The following is a 15,348-nucleotide window of genomic DNA, read 5'->3' on the forward strand; positions in this document are numbered from 1 at the left end:
CATGTATGGGGAATGTTCGCGCTGCTACAACAACAACAACGTTGCAACAGCCGCAAATAGCCGATTATGAATTGCATCTCTTTTAATGCACCTAAGTTCCAATCGGGCCTTATCTAATTTAAACAATCTTTTAGCATGGTGAAGGTCTCAAATTCTATACAAAATATAAAAAGGGATTGCAGAAATACTTACTAAATCTGCATGAGTATTCCGCACAGAAAGTTTTTAAATAATGTCGCTTTTTTATTATTTTATTTAATACAGTTTTTATAAACAAAATTTCAATCGTTTTTATTAAGATATGGCAAATATTTTATATAAAACAAGTTAACTTATGATAAATCGTTATTCGAATTTTTCTTTAAAAATTTAAGTTTGCAAATACAGGGGTCAAAAAATGTAGTACGAAATATGCAAATGCTTCTTTAATTTACTTAAATGCAATACCTCCAAATGTGAGGTTATTTTAATCCCTGCACTTTATTATTGCTGCATCATGTTTATTACAACCATTTAACATTACGTTACGTTACGTATATACATATGTATGTATATCAGTATTCATTGTGATTAAATTCACAGCTTTCCTTCACGTATTTTGTTCATTGTGCTATTGCCCATTAACTTGAAAATAAGTTTTGATAATCCCGGGTATCGCGATGCATAGGCCAAAAAACTTACCGGAAACAAACCACACCAAGCCAAGTCCAATTTATTCGCAATCGATGCGGCAAATAGAGCTCCGCACCGTTCTGCAGACATCCGTTTTTGGTTAGCTGTGCTCCGCCCGTATTTTTTTTCTGGTTCTGAAGTAAAGGCTTCCTGAAGGAAATCCGTAGCAACTGGGCCCGGACAGAATGTGGTGACATCAATGTTACGGTGCTCCATTCGCAGAGTATTTAAATATGCATTTATGGCGGACTTTGCAGCACAATATGTCGCCGAAAATGGGACGGCACAAAATCCAGCAATGCTTGATGTTACTACAATATGTCCATGTCCACCAGCCTGTTTTAAAAAGTAACGAACCACGATTCGTGAAAGATTAATAACCGAAAAAACATCTAACTCAAAAAGGTCCCGGTCAACTTGAACCGCTATCTCTTCCCAGCTTGCGCGCTGGGAACGTCCAGCGTTATTAACCAACACATCCAAACGCCCGAAGTGCTTTAGAACGCTCTCAAAGCAATCTTCATGAACAGACACCATTAACATATCCATCGGCAATATTAAAACATCGCGCTCAGACAACAAACCATTCGATCGCTCCAGGCAATCTTTTTTCAATGACTCGAGCAAGTTTTCCCGTCTAGCAGAAATTACTAGTCGCACTCCATATTTAGCAAACACAAGCGACAGAGCTCTTCCAATACCGCTTGAAGCTCCCGTCACCCACACAACTTGTCCACGCATCGACGAAACGGATAAACCGAAATATGAAGTGTACCATAGTCCCAGATTACAATCCAGAATCAGCCAAAAAATTACATAAATGAAGTAGTAGCCAACTAAAAGCAAAAATAATAACTCTAGAAATGTCATCGCTCTTTCCTATACTTTAGTCTTATTTCCCGAAGAACAAATTACAGAGAACGTTAATGTATTCATCAATGTTCTCTGCAAACTATTACAAAACAGTCAAGACCTTGATGAGGAATGAAGATTGGCGATAGAAGCGAATACAGAACATAGAACAAACATTGCTTGCACTTTGATAACTAAAGATTTTCACCACCAACGTAAACAGTTTTCACCTCAAACCCGGTAAAATATACAAATCAAGTAAATAAGGAATTTATGTAATACATTCCCAATATCTTAACAAATGTTTGCCATTTAATCATCTCAAACATTCTTTGTGGCAATTTTTCCACCGACTACAACTCCCAGTGGTGATAACTAAATAAAGTAGTCCCGTGCACTACCTTGTAGCGAATATACCTATAAAATCACCATGCATTAAATCAATTCTTCAAAAGGTAAAATTCGACATTTTTCCAATATAAATATTTGTGTTTTATTATTTTTGCCATGAAAATAGCATCCTTGCACAATAAATAAAAAAACTCATGTCCCGGCGAATTCGTTGATGTGTGAATTCGCCTGGAATCAATAGCTGTCAATTGCAAAACAATGTTGGAAAGCGTTTTGAAATAGCAAGAAGAGAAAAAAGAAGTAGCAAAAATAAGGTATGGGTTTGATTTTACAAATACATTTAATTATCAGTTAAGGTGTGATTATGCATACTTGGCATAAATCTTAAGCTATCAGGCAAAAACCTGTTGAATTTAAATGCTACTCAAAGTCTTGTTAAGTGACATTTCATATGCAGCGATACCAAACCTTTATTTTTTACCAATTTCCATGATTATAAATATAATAAAATTGCAGCCATAATATGATATTTGCTTTTAGAAATACTGATTTATGTACATATATGATTATAGACGAAGCACCATTAATCTTAAGTTTTCTAAAATTTACCAATTTAATGTCTCGTTGTTTGAAATATATATTTAAATATTTTAATATCAAATATAATTAGTTTTAGTTGCATTCAATGTGCACTGAAATTGCGCAACCGAAATAATAGCTGATGTTAAGGCAGTAATGGCCAGAAACTTGGTAAGAGAGATATGTTTTAACAATGATGTTCACGGCCTACAATTGATATTTTTGTTCAGATATTTTTTTAATATCCTTTAACATAAGATGTAAATGTGCCGGAAAATACGAGTTGACACATTTTAAAGTTACAATTATGTTGAACGTGTGAGAGTCCCAGCATGCAAACGGGCACAGTGATTAGTATAGAAATTAAACAAAACAAGCAAGTTGTGTTGCTATTAATTTGTTAGTTTTATTTGGCAATCCAATGATCAAACGGAATTATAGAAGACGAATACTTTCCATTGGCAATTGTATCTTTTGCACACATTAATATATTTAATAAAATCACACAAACGCAACGTATAGCAAACAACTAAATAATGAAATTCGTAATGTAAATGTTTTTCAACGTTGGTGCGTATAAAAATATACTGACAATTATCAGTATTCGAATCACTCGAGAATAGCTAATAATGACAGGCTTCGACCTTATAACGACTAATTTTAATTGGTTCTGTTTTTGAATTATAGATGGTATTGTAATCCGAATTTGTTTTTTCGAATATTCAATTCGCCTTGGTCGCAGAGCAATTAAACCGAGAATGATAGAGAAATGATACTCAATTCGCCTTGCAATTAAACAACGAATAGGTGTGGTGAAATACATTACGTTGGAGTTTTGCTGGTTTCTGTCGTTTGTTTTTAATCTTGCGTTGTCTGTTTATTTTCTTTGTTCTCTACATCGTGATTCTTGTTAGGCTGGATTTGATTTGTTCCTGTGCGGGTCGATTTAATTCATGAACTAGGTTAACTTGCGGTATATATAATTAATGTAGGGATGAAGATTTCACGCTTTAAGAAGTCACTCAAAACATTGAAATTTTTTGTAATAAATTTCGATTACCATGAACCCTACCAGGTCCTAATTGATGCCACGTTTTGTCAAGCGGCTTTACAAGTGAGTATACGCAATTACACTTAATATAAGTTAAATCATCTCCATCAATTTTGCAGAATAAAGTTATAATCGAGGAGCAACTAAAAAAATATTTTCAGTCAACTATAAAATTGGTAACTACGCAATGTATAATACTTGAGGCTGAATCCCTTGGGACTCCTCTCTCAGGTGCCACTATGATTGTCAAACAATTTCATGTGCACAAATGCGGCCATGAAGGTATTCCGGTGCCGGCTTCACAGTGCATAAAATCTATGGTAAATTATTTAAAAAATTATAATAAAAGTTACATATAACTACGTTTCATTTTGTAGACACAAGGTGAACGGTACATCGTAGCTTCACAGGACCGTACTCTGCAAACAAGCCTTAGAAAAGTGCCCGGCAGATGTTTGCTGTATTTGCATAAAGCGACGCCAGTTTTAGAGGAGCCCTCGAAAGCTTCAAAGAAATATATTTTCAAAAAATCTCAAAAGTTGTTCAGCAGTGATGTGGAAAAGCACATTGAACGTTTGAAGCAAAATGAGGGTTTACAAAATGATATTCTTAACAAGGCACGCAATAAGCGAAAGGGGCCAAAGAATCCAAACCCACTATCGTGTAAAAAGAGTAAAAAGCCAAAGGCTCAGCCAGAAAGTCCACCAAATTCGAATGGCCTGAACGAATCTAGAAAAACGAACATGAAGAGCAAAAGAAAGCGTATCAAGATACCTACACACGTTAAGGCAGCACTTAAAAGCCCTCAATAAGAAGCAAAAGAGGTGTTGATATATTCATAAATGTTATTAGTAAGTTTAGCACATATGTATATATGTTTCAAATATGTACATCTAATGAAAAGTGTGCCAACATACAAATGTATGGGTGTATATATTTGGACAAATGTTCGTTCATAATATTTCACAACTATCTCTATCAGAAAGAAGATATCAAATATGTAAATATCGTTCAATAAATTATACTTTGTAAACAAAAAATGCCACACCACGTCCAGTATGATTTGTTCGACAAATATTCATCGTCATACGTATGGGGTATCATGTGCAGGATTGTAGTATGGGTGATTCGTTTTTTTTTTTTTTTGTCAAAACTCAGCCAAGTAAAATAAGGTGCACTAAAAGAATTCAGAATTTTTTTCTTGTAACTCCCTGGGGAGCAAGAAATAACCAAGTATGGTAGACTATTCTCTCAACTGCGATGAAGCCAAATAATCATAATTTGAATAGTAGTTTGAAGTAAATACTCTTTAGTTTGGTAAACTATATTTCTTGTAATGGAAAATAGGGATTTATAATAGATTAATCCCTATAAAGCAAATATTTGTTTCATCTATGTCCTCAACTTACAAACCTTTTTACAAATTTGCTCGAATAAAAAGGATCATATCAATAATAATTAATTTCTTATAGTATGAAGTACGCAAGGTTAAAAAAAGTCTAAGGAATTTTATTATGTAAATAGTATATTTCCAATATTTTCACAAATTTTTGGCATTTCCTCGTACGATGCATTTTCTGCTGCTAATATTGCATTTCCTAGCGCTATTGTCTCCCGATGGCTTTTCGCTTTAAGCCAAATACGTCCGTTTAATCCGACCGCGATTTCAAAGGGCATTTCTTTAGTTAATGCTCTCAATAATGGGCAATCGCTGCGTAAAATTAGGCGCGCTAGGTTTAAACTACAGTTCATGACAAAACCGTCTGTTAGTACACCGAGTTTACCTTTCTTTCCTGCTGAATTAACGCACACCAATTCTGGCTCTAAATCGCGGCTAGCGACAATTAAGCGGCCATAAAGTACATCTCCCGGATTTACATCTGGCCGATTCTTCTTAGTAGCAGACTCAAAGGCCAAATATGAAAGTGAAGCCTGCTCGTGTGCTCCGATATCTATTCTGAATATATCGCCTGCCTTTGCTGTTACTACACCGATTACAGCTTCACCTCTAGCAGGAACGTAGCGTTGCTGATAACTATCAACCCAGTAGGTGTTTGGTCCCCTATGATGAAGTCTTCCTCCCTTGTAAGCGAGCACTTGCTCATTTTCTCGTCGTAACCCTGGCCCTAGAATTACTTTTTTGCTCTTGGCTAATTCTTCAGCAGCTAAAATGCGATCACCTGGTAAAACAATTTCTTTCATTTTACAAATGCCCGGTATTTGGGAAGTAAATGAACTTCAAAAAGAGAACGTTGAAGAAACGTGAATAATACGGAAATAAAATAAAAACAGAAGCTGTCAACCAAGTCAATATGCTGTCAATCAGGCCAGTGTTGCAAAGCTATACCACTTTTGTGGTAGATCTACCTTTTTTTGCTAAATTGTATATCTGCATATACCACCATAAGCTTAAAACCTACCACATTTTAAAATTTTCGGTAATTAGTACCTGACGCAGAGAACGTTAACATTTTCCTGACGTTAATATTTTCAAATGTTCCTATAGACACGTGCAACTTGTAGTACAAAAATGTTATTTATAAAGGATATGTAATAAAGTCGAGTTCCTTTCATGCAATTACTGTAAAACATGCAATTACTTCCAACTTAGTTGTACAAATTGGTTTGTGGTTCAAAAATAAAAGATGGATGCTCTAAATAAATCCCTTTCCATTTGAAAACTAGTAAAAGTATCATACATACTCGTACAAATGTCAACTATTTGCATTTTTATGAAATAAGTGTCATGTAATAATGAAATATGAATGTGTATTTCTTTCGCAAAAGCAATACATTTCAAAATAATGTAGTTTTAACAAAAAGATAAAAGATGAGATAGCCCTATCACAATGTTTTGAGCCTATCTACCACTAAAAAGCTTGTTACACACTGAATTCACTTAAAACCTTTTTTCTATTTATTCCAGTTGAAGCTAAATTTTTATTAAACTCTAATTTGTTGCCCATCTGTTTTGAATGTTGCTATGTACTTGATTATGGGAAAATCATAGTTAAAAAAAAATATGAATCTACTTTTTATATATTAAGCGGCTGCAAAAGTGCACTCCCCGCAACCACACCAACATTCGCACTACTCATTGAGGTGCTCACTTCGTCGCTATCTTTACTACCGGTTTGTGAGAGATGCTTTACAATATCCACCCAATCCCAGCCACGTGGCCTGTCGCCTTTGTGATCCGTGCGCTCCCATTGACGACGTTTTTGAGCTTTTGTTAATTGCTCTTTTTTTGGTTCTTTTTTCTTGTTAGCATCTGCATTGTCTGAGATCTTTAGTGCACTAACGCCAATGCTTTCAAGATCAATTGATTGCGTTGGCACATGCTCAGGCTGATCAATAGTTAAATCATCATGCCGATCTTTGAGGCATTCAAACAACGTGTAAGTCATGCCACATCCCAACCACTGTTCCGCCTCTTCCGTCAATGCTTGTTGAATTTTCTTTTTAACATCGGGTATTCTGCATAATTTAACACATTTGGTAGTTATTATCTTAAATCTGCTTAAAAAGTTACTTACAAATTGCGATTATAGAAGGTATCCATATTGATGTTCGGCAATTCATCCGGATATTTCTCAGTCCATTTAATTTCTACCAAAAACGATTTGTAGTGATCATCTTCGCCATACTAAATTTATATACACAATATAAAATATACAAAATATATAATTCAACTATTGGGACTATTACCTTGTACTGAAAAGTGTTTGCGTCAACCTGTTTAAAGTTTATGTCACCTTCGTATATAGATAGCAGTGCTTCTCGTTCATCAGCTTGTTGTTCCTGTAGTTCCGCCATTATTTCGCTCGCAATTATTTTTATTTTAGAAAAAATACAATAAATTTTTAATAAAATAGTATCCAAAACTACAGAAACAAAAAGTCAAAAACTAAACAATCAAAAGAAACAGCTGAGCGAATTTGCAGAATGTTGTCAGAAGAGGTAGAGATGCCAGACAAGCCACGAACTACGAAAAATCGTGCGGATCGTCTAAAACCATCAAAACTGGCAAACGCAATTCACCGTAAGCAGTAAGTAAACAGAGCTGAGCGTAGACAGAAAATATTACAGTTTCAAAATACAATAAACGGATATATTGCTCTGGCGCAGTTGTTGACTTGTAAAGACAATAAAATCGTTTAGTCTATGTGAAAAATATGAGCGAAATAAATCGCATATAATTTCATTATTACGCAGAAATATTTCAAATATTCCTTATATTGAACCAACTCAGTTTCTTTACCTTCTCTGTAAACGGTTTTTATCTTGTGAAAAAACTTTTCATTTGCATTTCAAAGTTCATAAACAAAAATACTCTTTTTTTCAATTTTGGTTGTATAAATCAAATTGCGGGATGCTTACGAATTTGCTTTTAAAATTTTCACTCTTTAAATTTCTGTTTCCAACTAAATATTGTAATATTGTATTAAAAAAAATAAATAAATAATTGGCGCGTACACTTCTGTTAGGTGTTTGGCCGAGCTCCTCCTCCTATTTGTGGTGTGCGTCTTGATGTTGTTCCACAAATGGAGGGACCTACAGTTTCAAGCCGACTCCGAACGGCAGATATTTTTATGAGGAGCTTTTTCATGGCAGAAATACACTCGGAGGTTTGCCATTGCCTGCCGAGGGGCGACCGCTATTAGAAAAATGTTTTTATTAATTTTGCCTTCACCGAGATTCGAACTAACGACCTCTCGGTGAATTCCGAATGGTAATCACGCACCAACCCATTCGGCTACGGCGGCCGATAATTGGGTAATTAAAAACTCACGCCATGACCCGAAAGGGCGATATATCCAAGACTTCGTCGAATACTCTAAATATAAAAATAACTCCAATACCCAAGGACCAAAATAGGAACATTAAAATTTCAGAAACCACTTCATAAAAGTAAAATTTTTATTCTGCAGATTCTTCACATAGCTTTGTATACATAATTTTTATTAAATTTTAATATTGCGACGGGATGTATGTATGCACGGCCATAATTGAAACGACTAAGGAGTTATCTTATTGTGATTAGAACGTGCCTAAAATAGTCTTAATATTATTAAACCATAATTTTTTTACTAGCTCAATTTGATATTTTTAGTCATTACATTCTACAAAACAACTCTTATTTACATAATAATTTGTTTACAAATAAATAATGTAAGCCTTACAGTGAATAATTGACTGAAGCCTTAAATGTACAATATCATTCAAAAACTCAGCAACTTATTATTTTTCACATTTGATCCTACAGCTTATAAAACATTGTCTCATGCAACGGTGCAAGCAGCATAAGCAAATAAAGTTTATGAACTGCCTACGTTGTACAGTTTTTAAGAAAGCGCGAATTGCTAACGATCGAATCTAATTGCTATAATACTTTCTAAAAGATAAGTTTTCTAACAGATGTTAACCGATTTGAAATAAAATTGTGAAATACAAATCTAAGTAAAAATCCAATGATGGTAAGGTATTTTGTCAGATGTTATTTTTTCATACATACATTTTTAAATAAATTCACTACATACTTCCACCACCTCTTATAAATATTTCTACTTTATATTCGTAAAATGTTTCGTAAAATATGTTTATATTTATTTTTGGTAAATCATTTAAAACTCTTCTGGTTTGGTATTTGAGTCTTCATAGTTGAAGCTTTGTATTTTCTGAGATTACATATGTATTTGAAACAAAATTTTGCGCAAATATTTTTAAAATTTATACCTTTTGAATTATTGACATTTCTTTAGTTGTTAAATAAATTCATACAATTCATGAACATCCCCGAAGTGGTAATGCTATAGAAGGTTTTGTTACAGACTTTACAGTTATAGATATATCGAGTGAAAATGGTTGAATTATTAAGTTGCCCTTTTATTATTTTATTAAGCTTAAATGCTAGAATTAAGCTGCAAAGTGACTATATGAAGATCATATTAAAGAGGAAATAAAATTAATAAAAAATGTATAACAGCTGCTGTATGTACTACATATACTTCACAATAAGCTATGAATATTTTATTTTGAATTATGATATGAGATATGTGAATATCACTTCCTTACATTCTAGTATCAAAAAGAATTTCTCAATCCAATAACTATTTTTTAAATAATATGATAACATTGGTACAATAGTTCATTCCACAATACTATTATTAGTACAAAGCTCAAAATATTTTTGTATCAAAATGGGAAATTACCATCTTATTTCTTCGATGTCTCTTAAAACAAAAAAATTCTAGCAAAATTGAGATCTTGCTTTACAATATATGTCAAAACTACTTTTTCTAAAAGCGAAAACTGTAAAATTGCAAACTCTCTTCGACCAATCGGAATGTGGCTTTGCTATCCAAGATATACCTAAGCTTTCCAGTCCAGTCGATACTCGTCAACCATAAGTAAATGCTGAGTCGTAAGCCAACCTAAAAAGTAATTTAAAATAATAACCAAACTCAGGCGCTTTCACTTGCGGTTAAATAGTTGACCATCAGCCGTACATATTGCAGAAAAATAAATATTACATTGCTTCTGACAAAATTTTAACAATAGAAACTTGCCTTCTTTTTGTGCCAGAGATACAAATTCTTGCCATTTGGATTGGATTTCCCAATATTTGTCCTTTATTTGATTACGATCTTGTAAAAAGGAAACAGCAAAAAAATACGCTTTCAAAACATCTTGCGGCCTCGTGTCAAAATGCAAATATACTCCTATGTTTTTGTTGTTTTCAGCAATGATAAAACGTTCATGCTGGTCGAAAGATGAAATTATATTTTCTATTGCGTGAGTTGTTCTATACTCGTCGATGAGTGTCCTGATGGATAATCCTATTAAGATCTTGAGCGAGACAGAAACTGTTTGACCAATAGTGACGCGTTCTATCTTATTCACCTGCAAAAAAAAATTACTTTCGGTTATCAAGAGCAGCTTACATATTTGTCAACAATTAGTTACCTGTTGTGGTGTTAGCATCCGCCCAGATCGAAAATACTCTTCCAAAGTAATTAAATAGCGGGACTCATTGAATGTGCGCAAGCAGACAGCTTTGACTGCTTTCAAATTGGAGTAAAGATGAATAATAATTACGAATATAAAAACACTGTACAGTATACTGAAAACACACAAAAAAATAATTAAGGAAAATAAAAATCTAGAAGAACTTTCTATAATTTCAAGATTACCTTTGTGATTTAATGAGTGTTAGCAAATAAAGGCCTATAAATGAAGCAATCAAGTTTACGAAGGTTTCTTGAGAACTGTCTTTCGATGCGACATCGGCCAAGTTGCCACGAATCGCATGATGCTGCGTAAGGGCCGCACGAGTTGCACCGCCTAAAAACAGCACTGTTACTCTATTTGTACTGGAAACTTTTCGTTTGTCTTAATTTACGAATATTTTTGCACATAACTCTTGCCAGTTCTGTCGCAATATAACCACTTTTTTATTAACTAAAATCACCTACCAGCTACTCCAACTATAGCTTTTATTACAGAAGTGACACACAACAGCTGCGTACTTAAATGGGGGTATTTGGGAAGCACATATATCTCGATACTCATTGCCAAATCGTTTAAAAAATCTGCTCGTAATCTCCACTTCTTTGAATCTACATCCAGCTGTGAGCCCTGCCACCACGAGAATAAAATACGCCCCAAGTGTCCGCTTCCCTCCTTAAGTATCCAAGCGACTGTAGCTGAATAGGCAGTTATGTTATCATTGCCTACTCCTATACCCTTTAGTATAGCGTGTGTACACAATGTGCCTGTAAGTAGGTGCGTAGTAATTAATAAGCTTATTAGCAGTGCTATGCTAACCACAAATGGTGCTGCAAAATGCTTGTATTGTATCCCACACTTGATATGTCGCATAATCTTCGCTGACGCTATCCGGATAGCCCTTCGGGAGGAAGATTTTCTGCAGCAACCGGAAAAAAAAAAATTTCTCCTGTATTACCAATTTGTCAGTTCGCAATGGCACGCGAACTATGCTACTTTGATCTGCAATCAGTAAAAATGAGAAAATTATTGAATTTCAAAACGTAAAGATTATTAAAGTCACCTGCAGGGGTTATATAGAGGATTTCTTCTCCCTTCGTGCCGTATTGCTCGCGGAAATGCACCTTCATTTTTTTAAATGCCACGTTTACTTTGTTTTTTAAAGCAATATAATAGTTTTATAGATTTTTGCATTAAAACTAATAAATTGTCCCCAAGTGTAATTCACAACCAAGTTTTCTGTACTCGCCTTTCTGTTGACCTTTTTTTGTTTTTGAACTTAATGTAATTTTTTCATAGAACTTCTGCAAAAATTATTCTGAATTTTTGTCACTTGCTCTCACATCTCTTGTCTACTCAAGTTCAAGCCAATACACAACACACATATACCCACCTCATCGAGACTACAAAATTGCGTGCCATCATCGCATTTTCGTACACCAAGGGCCTTGACGTTAGTTGGCAACGAACTGCTTAGATTTTTTTTTTTTTTTTTTTTCAGCACTAGTATTGCGGTGATTTAATTAACTAACTGCTATAAACAATTTTTAATCGTTGCTGCTAAAACAAAATGAAAATTTCAACCTGTTACAAAATAAAATCAGGAAAATAATCAATTTTTTATTTATAAGGACTTTGTGATCCTTTTACTCTTCTTTATATTATCTTTCTGTTGACTTTCATGTTTGACATCTTCTTAGTAGTGCAGCCAGATCGATTAATACAAAGAAGGTAACCAGACACTCGTATTTACTACAATATTTTAGAATATTTGAGAATTCAATACTCTATATGCAGGTTTTTTTCAATAAAAAGGAAAACGGAATTACTGCATTATGAATTTGTATATTCATGTACACTATAAAAACTCAGTTATATTGAACAGCCAAAGCATGAACTAAAATTATAGATGCTAACTTGGCGTTTACACAGGACATTTTTGCAAAGTCAATAGCAGTAAATTCATACTTTTTATTAATGCATTCACAATTCTCTCATTGTTTCGTCAGTGCCTCTGATTTTTCGAAGACAGCAAATTTGGCGAATGGTTTGACGTAACTGCCAAATCGGTGACGTTTCGTTGTAATTCGTACGAAAAGATCAAGTAATTTGTACGAAATGACTCTACGGCGGTTGTGTAAAAGTGACCTGTCTTTATAACTGTGTAAACCCTTAGGCTACACAAATAATTCTTCTCTCTTTTGACAGCTAATACGTATTTTCAATTGCCTTCAGAGCACTGTCTTGTGTGAAGGCCGGCGGGCCAATTAAAAGGTCGAAAAAATCGATTTTTTTTTTTCCTGAAATCAATAGCTTAGATATTCAAGAACATGAGACACAAATTTTCAGAGTTAAATTCCAAGTATTTGCAGAGCTACAGAGCCGAGCGTAGTGCGGCGTCGAGCAACCGTGCGCTTATTGTTGTAGTTTGAAGCGCGTTTTCTCGGCTTTTCATTTTCACGACTTTACCTAATTTATGTACACGATTGCAAAAAAACTAAACGAGCTATCCATTTCATTCAAAATGCGTTATCTTCAGTATTATTTTCTCTTCTATGTGAACTAAAAAAAACATCCAAAAACTTTTTTTAAGTGACTTTTTTACCCAGTTGAAGAGTTTGTTTTTCTTTGAAAAACCACTTTTTTTTTCTACCTTCCCCAAAAATTCGAATTTTACGTGTTTCTCCCAATTTTCTTAGTTCACATCGAAGATAATTACATCAAAATTAATAATCTTTTTTTTTTTTGTTTTCAGATGAAAATTGCAAGTTGTATCTTGTACAGAAGTTGGATACTTCAGTGGCAAGGCGCTCTGGGAATCTATTGATAACTCGGCTTACAATATATTGTTGGAGATTGTACAAATTTTTTTTTTTAGTTCAAATATATATTAAACTATCCCCAAAACTTCATTTGGCTAATTGTTTTTTTTTTCTCATCCTACAACGCTTCGCGAAAACTACTGAATTTAGGACATCTAATTGGCCCGCCGGCCTGAATCAAAGGTAAGTGACGAGCTGGTTGAAGCCAGACACAGGAAAAATTAATTAATCATTGTTACCGACGGAGCCCCACCAAATCTGCTGGCGAAGTTCTGATCCAAATGCAAGAGGTAAGTCACGTTCTGATTTTAGTCTAAGCGAGAACTTGATTATTTGTAAAAGATTAAGGGCCCCACTTTCATTACTGCGGTCAACGGAACTCGTTGAAAATTATCATCCTACAGTCTGTAGGATTAGATCCCAAAGCACGTGGAGAAAATGTATTTATTTTAGAGGAGTCAATCGACGAGCTAGTAAAGATATTAATATTTTTAATTCATTAAGAAGGAAAAGGCGAATGAACACTCTGAACTTGCGTCCACACTCTTTTAATAGAGGATGGAGAAAGAAGTCTCTGTCAGGATGAGATGGAATTAGAAATCTATAAGCCCGAAAATAGGAAAGCTTTTGGAGTATAGTCGTGATTCTTAGTCAACAAGATTCCGAGACATTCTCTTAAGGAATTCCATGTCCATGTCGTATTTGTGTAACGAAACGGAGTGCTCATTCAAGTTACTTAGTTTTCAATTTTGTCAACTATCACAAACAATTTCGTTTCTCTAGTAATTGTAATCTTAACAAATATTTAAGGCTATCGTCGCAGAGGAGGTCAAATGGTGTGATCATGCTTTTGAAGGGGGACAATTTGTTCGCCTATTTTGCAGTTTTAAATTTTCAAGGTATCATTTGAGTAATCTAAGCCATTATATTGGAAGTAGATACAAGTATGCCTTTAAACAACTTTTACAGCATGAAGAACAGCAGCCGCTTCTGCAACGAGAATAAAAACGACAGCACTGGTGTCAACAAAAAAATAAAAATAGCGCATGCGCTAAAAGGTCCCGGGCCTAACACATGGTTGCAAGGCGAATTTATTACAGGTGACAGCAAACACATATAAGTAAAACCCTACATGTATTTGTTGTTGCGTTTGGTGCAAGCATCATGTCAAAATCAGCAAGCAAATGTAAACATACGAATGTAAACATACCAATACATACAAACAAAGCATAACATTTTGACATAAGCCATACCTACGGCGAAAAATTCAGCTGGGAGAATGCTGTCACCTTATTAAATCCACCTTGCATGGTTGGCACTAGTTTTATTACATTCCCCTCTTTTTCGGTTACCTTTAAAAGACAGCTGTTAAATTTCATGATATTCTATTCATTAGTTCATAGGTTATTGTGCTAAGAGTGACGCTACTTTTGTTATTTTCCAAGCAATGGATCAAAACGAATTTTGTGATTTCGAAGAATTTTACAGTGCTTCTTGCTGGGGAAAAATACCGTTCGTATTTTTTCGTACTTAACTCCCAATCCGTAATTAAAAAGCGAGATTTCCCATACAAAATTGCTCTCCCAAAATCTGGGTTATAAAATAATCCTAGATAATAACCATACTTTTTGACATACAATGTTTTTCTGTGTAATAGATCATTATTTTTATGCGTGTAAAGGAAAACGTCAAAGTAAAAACTAAATAAAATGGATGCCCGCAAAGAAAACAGGTTTGCAGACATAGTTCTAATAAAATGTTTGTAAGGTATTATTAACTATGCACTCATATAACAGAAAAAAGCGTGTGTCCATAAACGCTTTCTCCTCTTATTACTTATTATAAAATGCGATATTGAATTTCGTTTACGGATTCCCTGCAACTGTTTATTGCTAGCTGCCAATTGTGCAATTGAGTTAGCTATTTCTTTTCCTCGCTTTTTCTTCATATCGTAAATAATAATTAAACAAACCAAAAACACCGAAATATTCCACCAAAATAGTTTCTATGAAG

At 34.3% G+C, this 15,348-nt stretch overlaps 5 protein-coding genes across 7 annotated transcripts; 1 reads left to right on the forward strand and 4 right to left on the reverse strand.

Moving 5' to 3' along the window:
- Positions 1 to 240: 240 nt before the first annotated feature.
- Positions 241 to 1,687, reverse strand: LOC128862953 (dehydrogenase/reductase SDR family member 7). The gene is made up of 2 exons (XM_054101805.1): positions 682 to 1,687; positions 241 to 624 (listed from the first exon to the last, which is right to left on the reverse strand). Exons 1-2 carry the CDS (start codon positions 1,540 to 1,542, stop codon positions 577 to 579), a joined length of 909 nt encoding a protein of 302 aa, XP_053957780.1. The 5' UTR covers positions 1,543 to 1,687; the 3' UTR covers positions 241 to 576.
- A 1,631-nt stretch (positions 1,688 to 3,318) lies between these two features.
- LOC128862954 (rRNA-processing protein UTP23 homolog) lies at positions 3,319 to 4,540 on the forward strand. Its single transcript, XM_054101806.1, has 3 exons — positions 3,319 to 3,568; positions 3,625 to 3,825; positions 3,883 to 4,540. The coding sequence occupies exons 1-3, from the start codon at positions 3,449 to 3,451 to the stop codon at positions 4,315 to 4,317; spliced, it is 756 nt and encodes a 251-aa protein (XP_053957781.1). The 5' UTR covers positions 3,319 to 3,448; the 3' UTR covers positions 4,318 to 4,540.
- A 453-nt stretch (positions 4,541 to 4,993) lies between these two features.
- Positions 4,994 to 5,800, reverse strand: LOC128862955 (exosome complex component RRP40). The gene has a single exon (XM_054101807.1). The coding sequence runs from the start codon at positions 5,705 to 5,707 to the stop codon at positions 5,018 to 5,020; it is 690 nt and encodes a 229-aa protein (XP_053957782.1). The 5' UTR covers positions 5,708 to 5,800; the 3' UTR covers positions 4,994 to 5,017.
- A 452-nt stretch (positions 5,801 to 6,252) lies between these two features.
- On the reverse strand, positions 6,253 to 7,475 carry LOC128862956 (RWD domain-containing protein 4). Its single transcript, XM_054101808.1, has 3 exons — positions 7,214 to 7,475; positions 7,042 to 7,151; positions 6,253 to 6,982 (listed from the first exon to the last, which is right to left on the reverse strand). The coding sequence occupies exons 1-3, from the start codon at positions 7,319 to 7,321 to the stop codon at positions 6,541 to 6,543; spliced, it is 660 nt and encodes a 219-aa protein (XP_053957783.1). The 5' UTR covers positions 7,322 to 7,475; the 3' UTR covers positions 6,253 to 6,540.
- Positions 7,476 to 8,394: 919 nt separating this feature from the next.
- On the reverse strand, positions 8,395 to 12,191 carry LOC128863843 (RUS family member 1). Of its 3 annotated transcripts, none has more exons than XM_054103212.1 (8): positions 11,907 to 12,191; positions 11,577 to 11,817; positions 11,333 to 11,515; positions 10,981 to 11,280; positions 10,699 to 10,849; positions 10,472 to 10,628; positions 10,075 to 10,408; positions 8,395 to 9,939 (listed from the first exon to the last, which is right to left on the reverse strand). In XM_054103212.1, exons 2-8 carry the CDS (start codon positions 11,641 to 11,643, stop codon positions 9,878 to 9,880), a joined length of 1,254 nt encoding a protein of 417 aa, XP_053959187.1. In that variant the 5' UTR covers positions 11,644 to 11,817; positions 11,907 to 12,191; the 3' UTR covers positions 8,395 to 9,877. The 3 variants fall into 3 exon arrangements, with proteins under 3 accessions (XP_053959187.1, XP_053959189.1, XP_053959188.1); XM_054103214.1 differs by having other exon boundaries at positions 11,577 to 11,831; XM_054103213.1 differs by lacking the exon at positions 11,907 to 12,191 and having other exon boundaries at positions 11,577 to 11,900.
- Between the last annotated feature and the right edge of the window lie 3,157 nt (positions 12,192 to 15,348).

Source organism: Anastrepha ludens, chromosome 5 (assembly GCF_028408465.1).
Source record: "Anastrepha ludens isolate Willacy chromosome 5, idAnaLude1.1, whole genome shotgun sequence".
NCBI lineage: Eukaryota > Metazoa > Arthropoda > Insecta > Diptera > Tephritidae > Anastrepha > Anastrepha ludens.

Excerpts from the sequence above, each read along its gene's own strand:
- LOC128862953 (XM_054101805.1), bottom strand. The coding sequence starts at position 1,542 with ATGACATTTCTAGAGTTATTATTTTTGCTTTTAGTTGGCTACTACTTC. Across the intron at positions 625-681 it reads CTTGGTGTGGTTTGTTTCCG|TTAATGGGCAATAGCACAAT; the intron begins GTAAGTTTTTTG and ends CTTATTTTCAAG.
- LOC128862954 (XM_054101806.1), top strand. The coding sequence starts at position 3,449 with ATGAAGATTTCACGCTTTAAGAAGTCACTCAAAACATTGAAATTTTTT. Across the intron at positions 3,569-3,624 it reads TTTGTCAAGCGGCTTTACAA|AATAAAGTTATAATCGAGGA; the intron begins GTGAGTATACGC and ends TCAATTTTGCAG. Across the intron at positions 3,826-3,882 it reads CACAGTGCATAAAATCTATG|ACACAAGGTGAACGGTACAT; the intron begins GTAAATTATTTA and ends TTCATTTTGTAG.
- LOC128862955 (XM_054101807.1), bottom strand. The coding sequence starts at position 5,707 with ATGAAAGAAATTGTTTTACCAGGTGATCGCATTTTAGCTGCTGAAGAA.
- LOC128862956 (XM_054101808.1), bottom strand. The coding sequence starts at position 7,321 with ATGGCGGAACTACAGGAACAACAAGCTGATGAACGAGAAGCACTGCTA. Across the intron at positions 7,152-7,213 it reads CAAACACTTTTCAGTACAAG|TATGGCGAAGATGATCACTA; the intron begins GTAATAGTCCCA and ends ATATAAATTTAG. Across the intron at positions 6,983-7,041 it reads ACCTTCTATAATCGCAATTT|AATACCCGATGTTAAAAAGA; the intron begins GTAAGTAACTTT and ends TAAATTATGCAG.
- LOC128863843 (XM_054103212.1), bottom strand. The coding sequence starts at position 11,643 with ATGAAGGTGCATTTCCGCGAGCAATACGGCACGAAGGGAGAAGAAATC. Across the intron at positions 10,629-10,698 it reads ACACTCATTAAATCACAAAG|TATACTGTACAGTGTTTTTA; the intron begins GTAATCTTGAAA and ends GTGTGTTTTCAG. Across the intron at positions 9,940-10,074 it reads ATCTCTGGCACAAAAAGAAG|GTTGGCTTACGACTCAGCAT; the intron begins GCAAGTTTCTAT and ends ATTACTTTTTAG.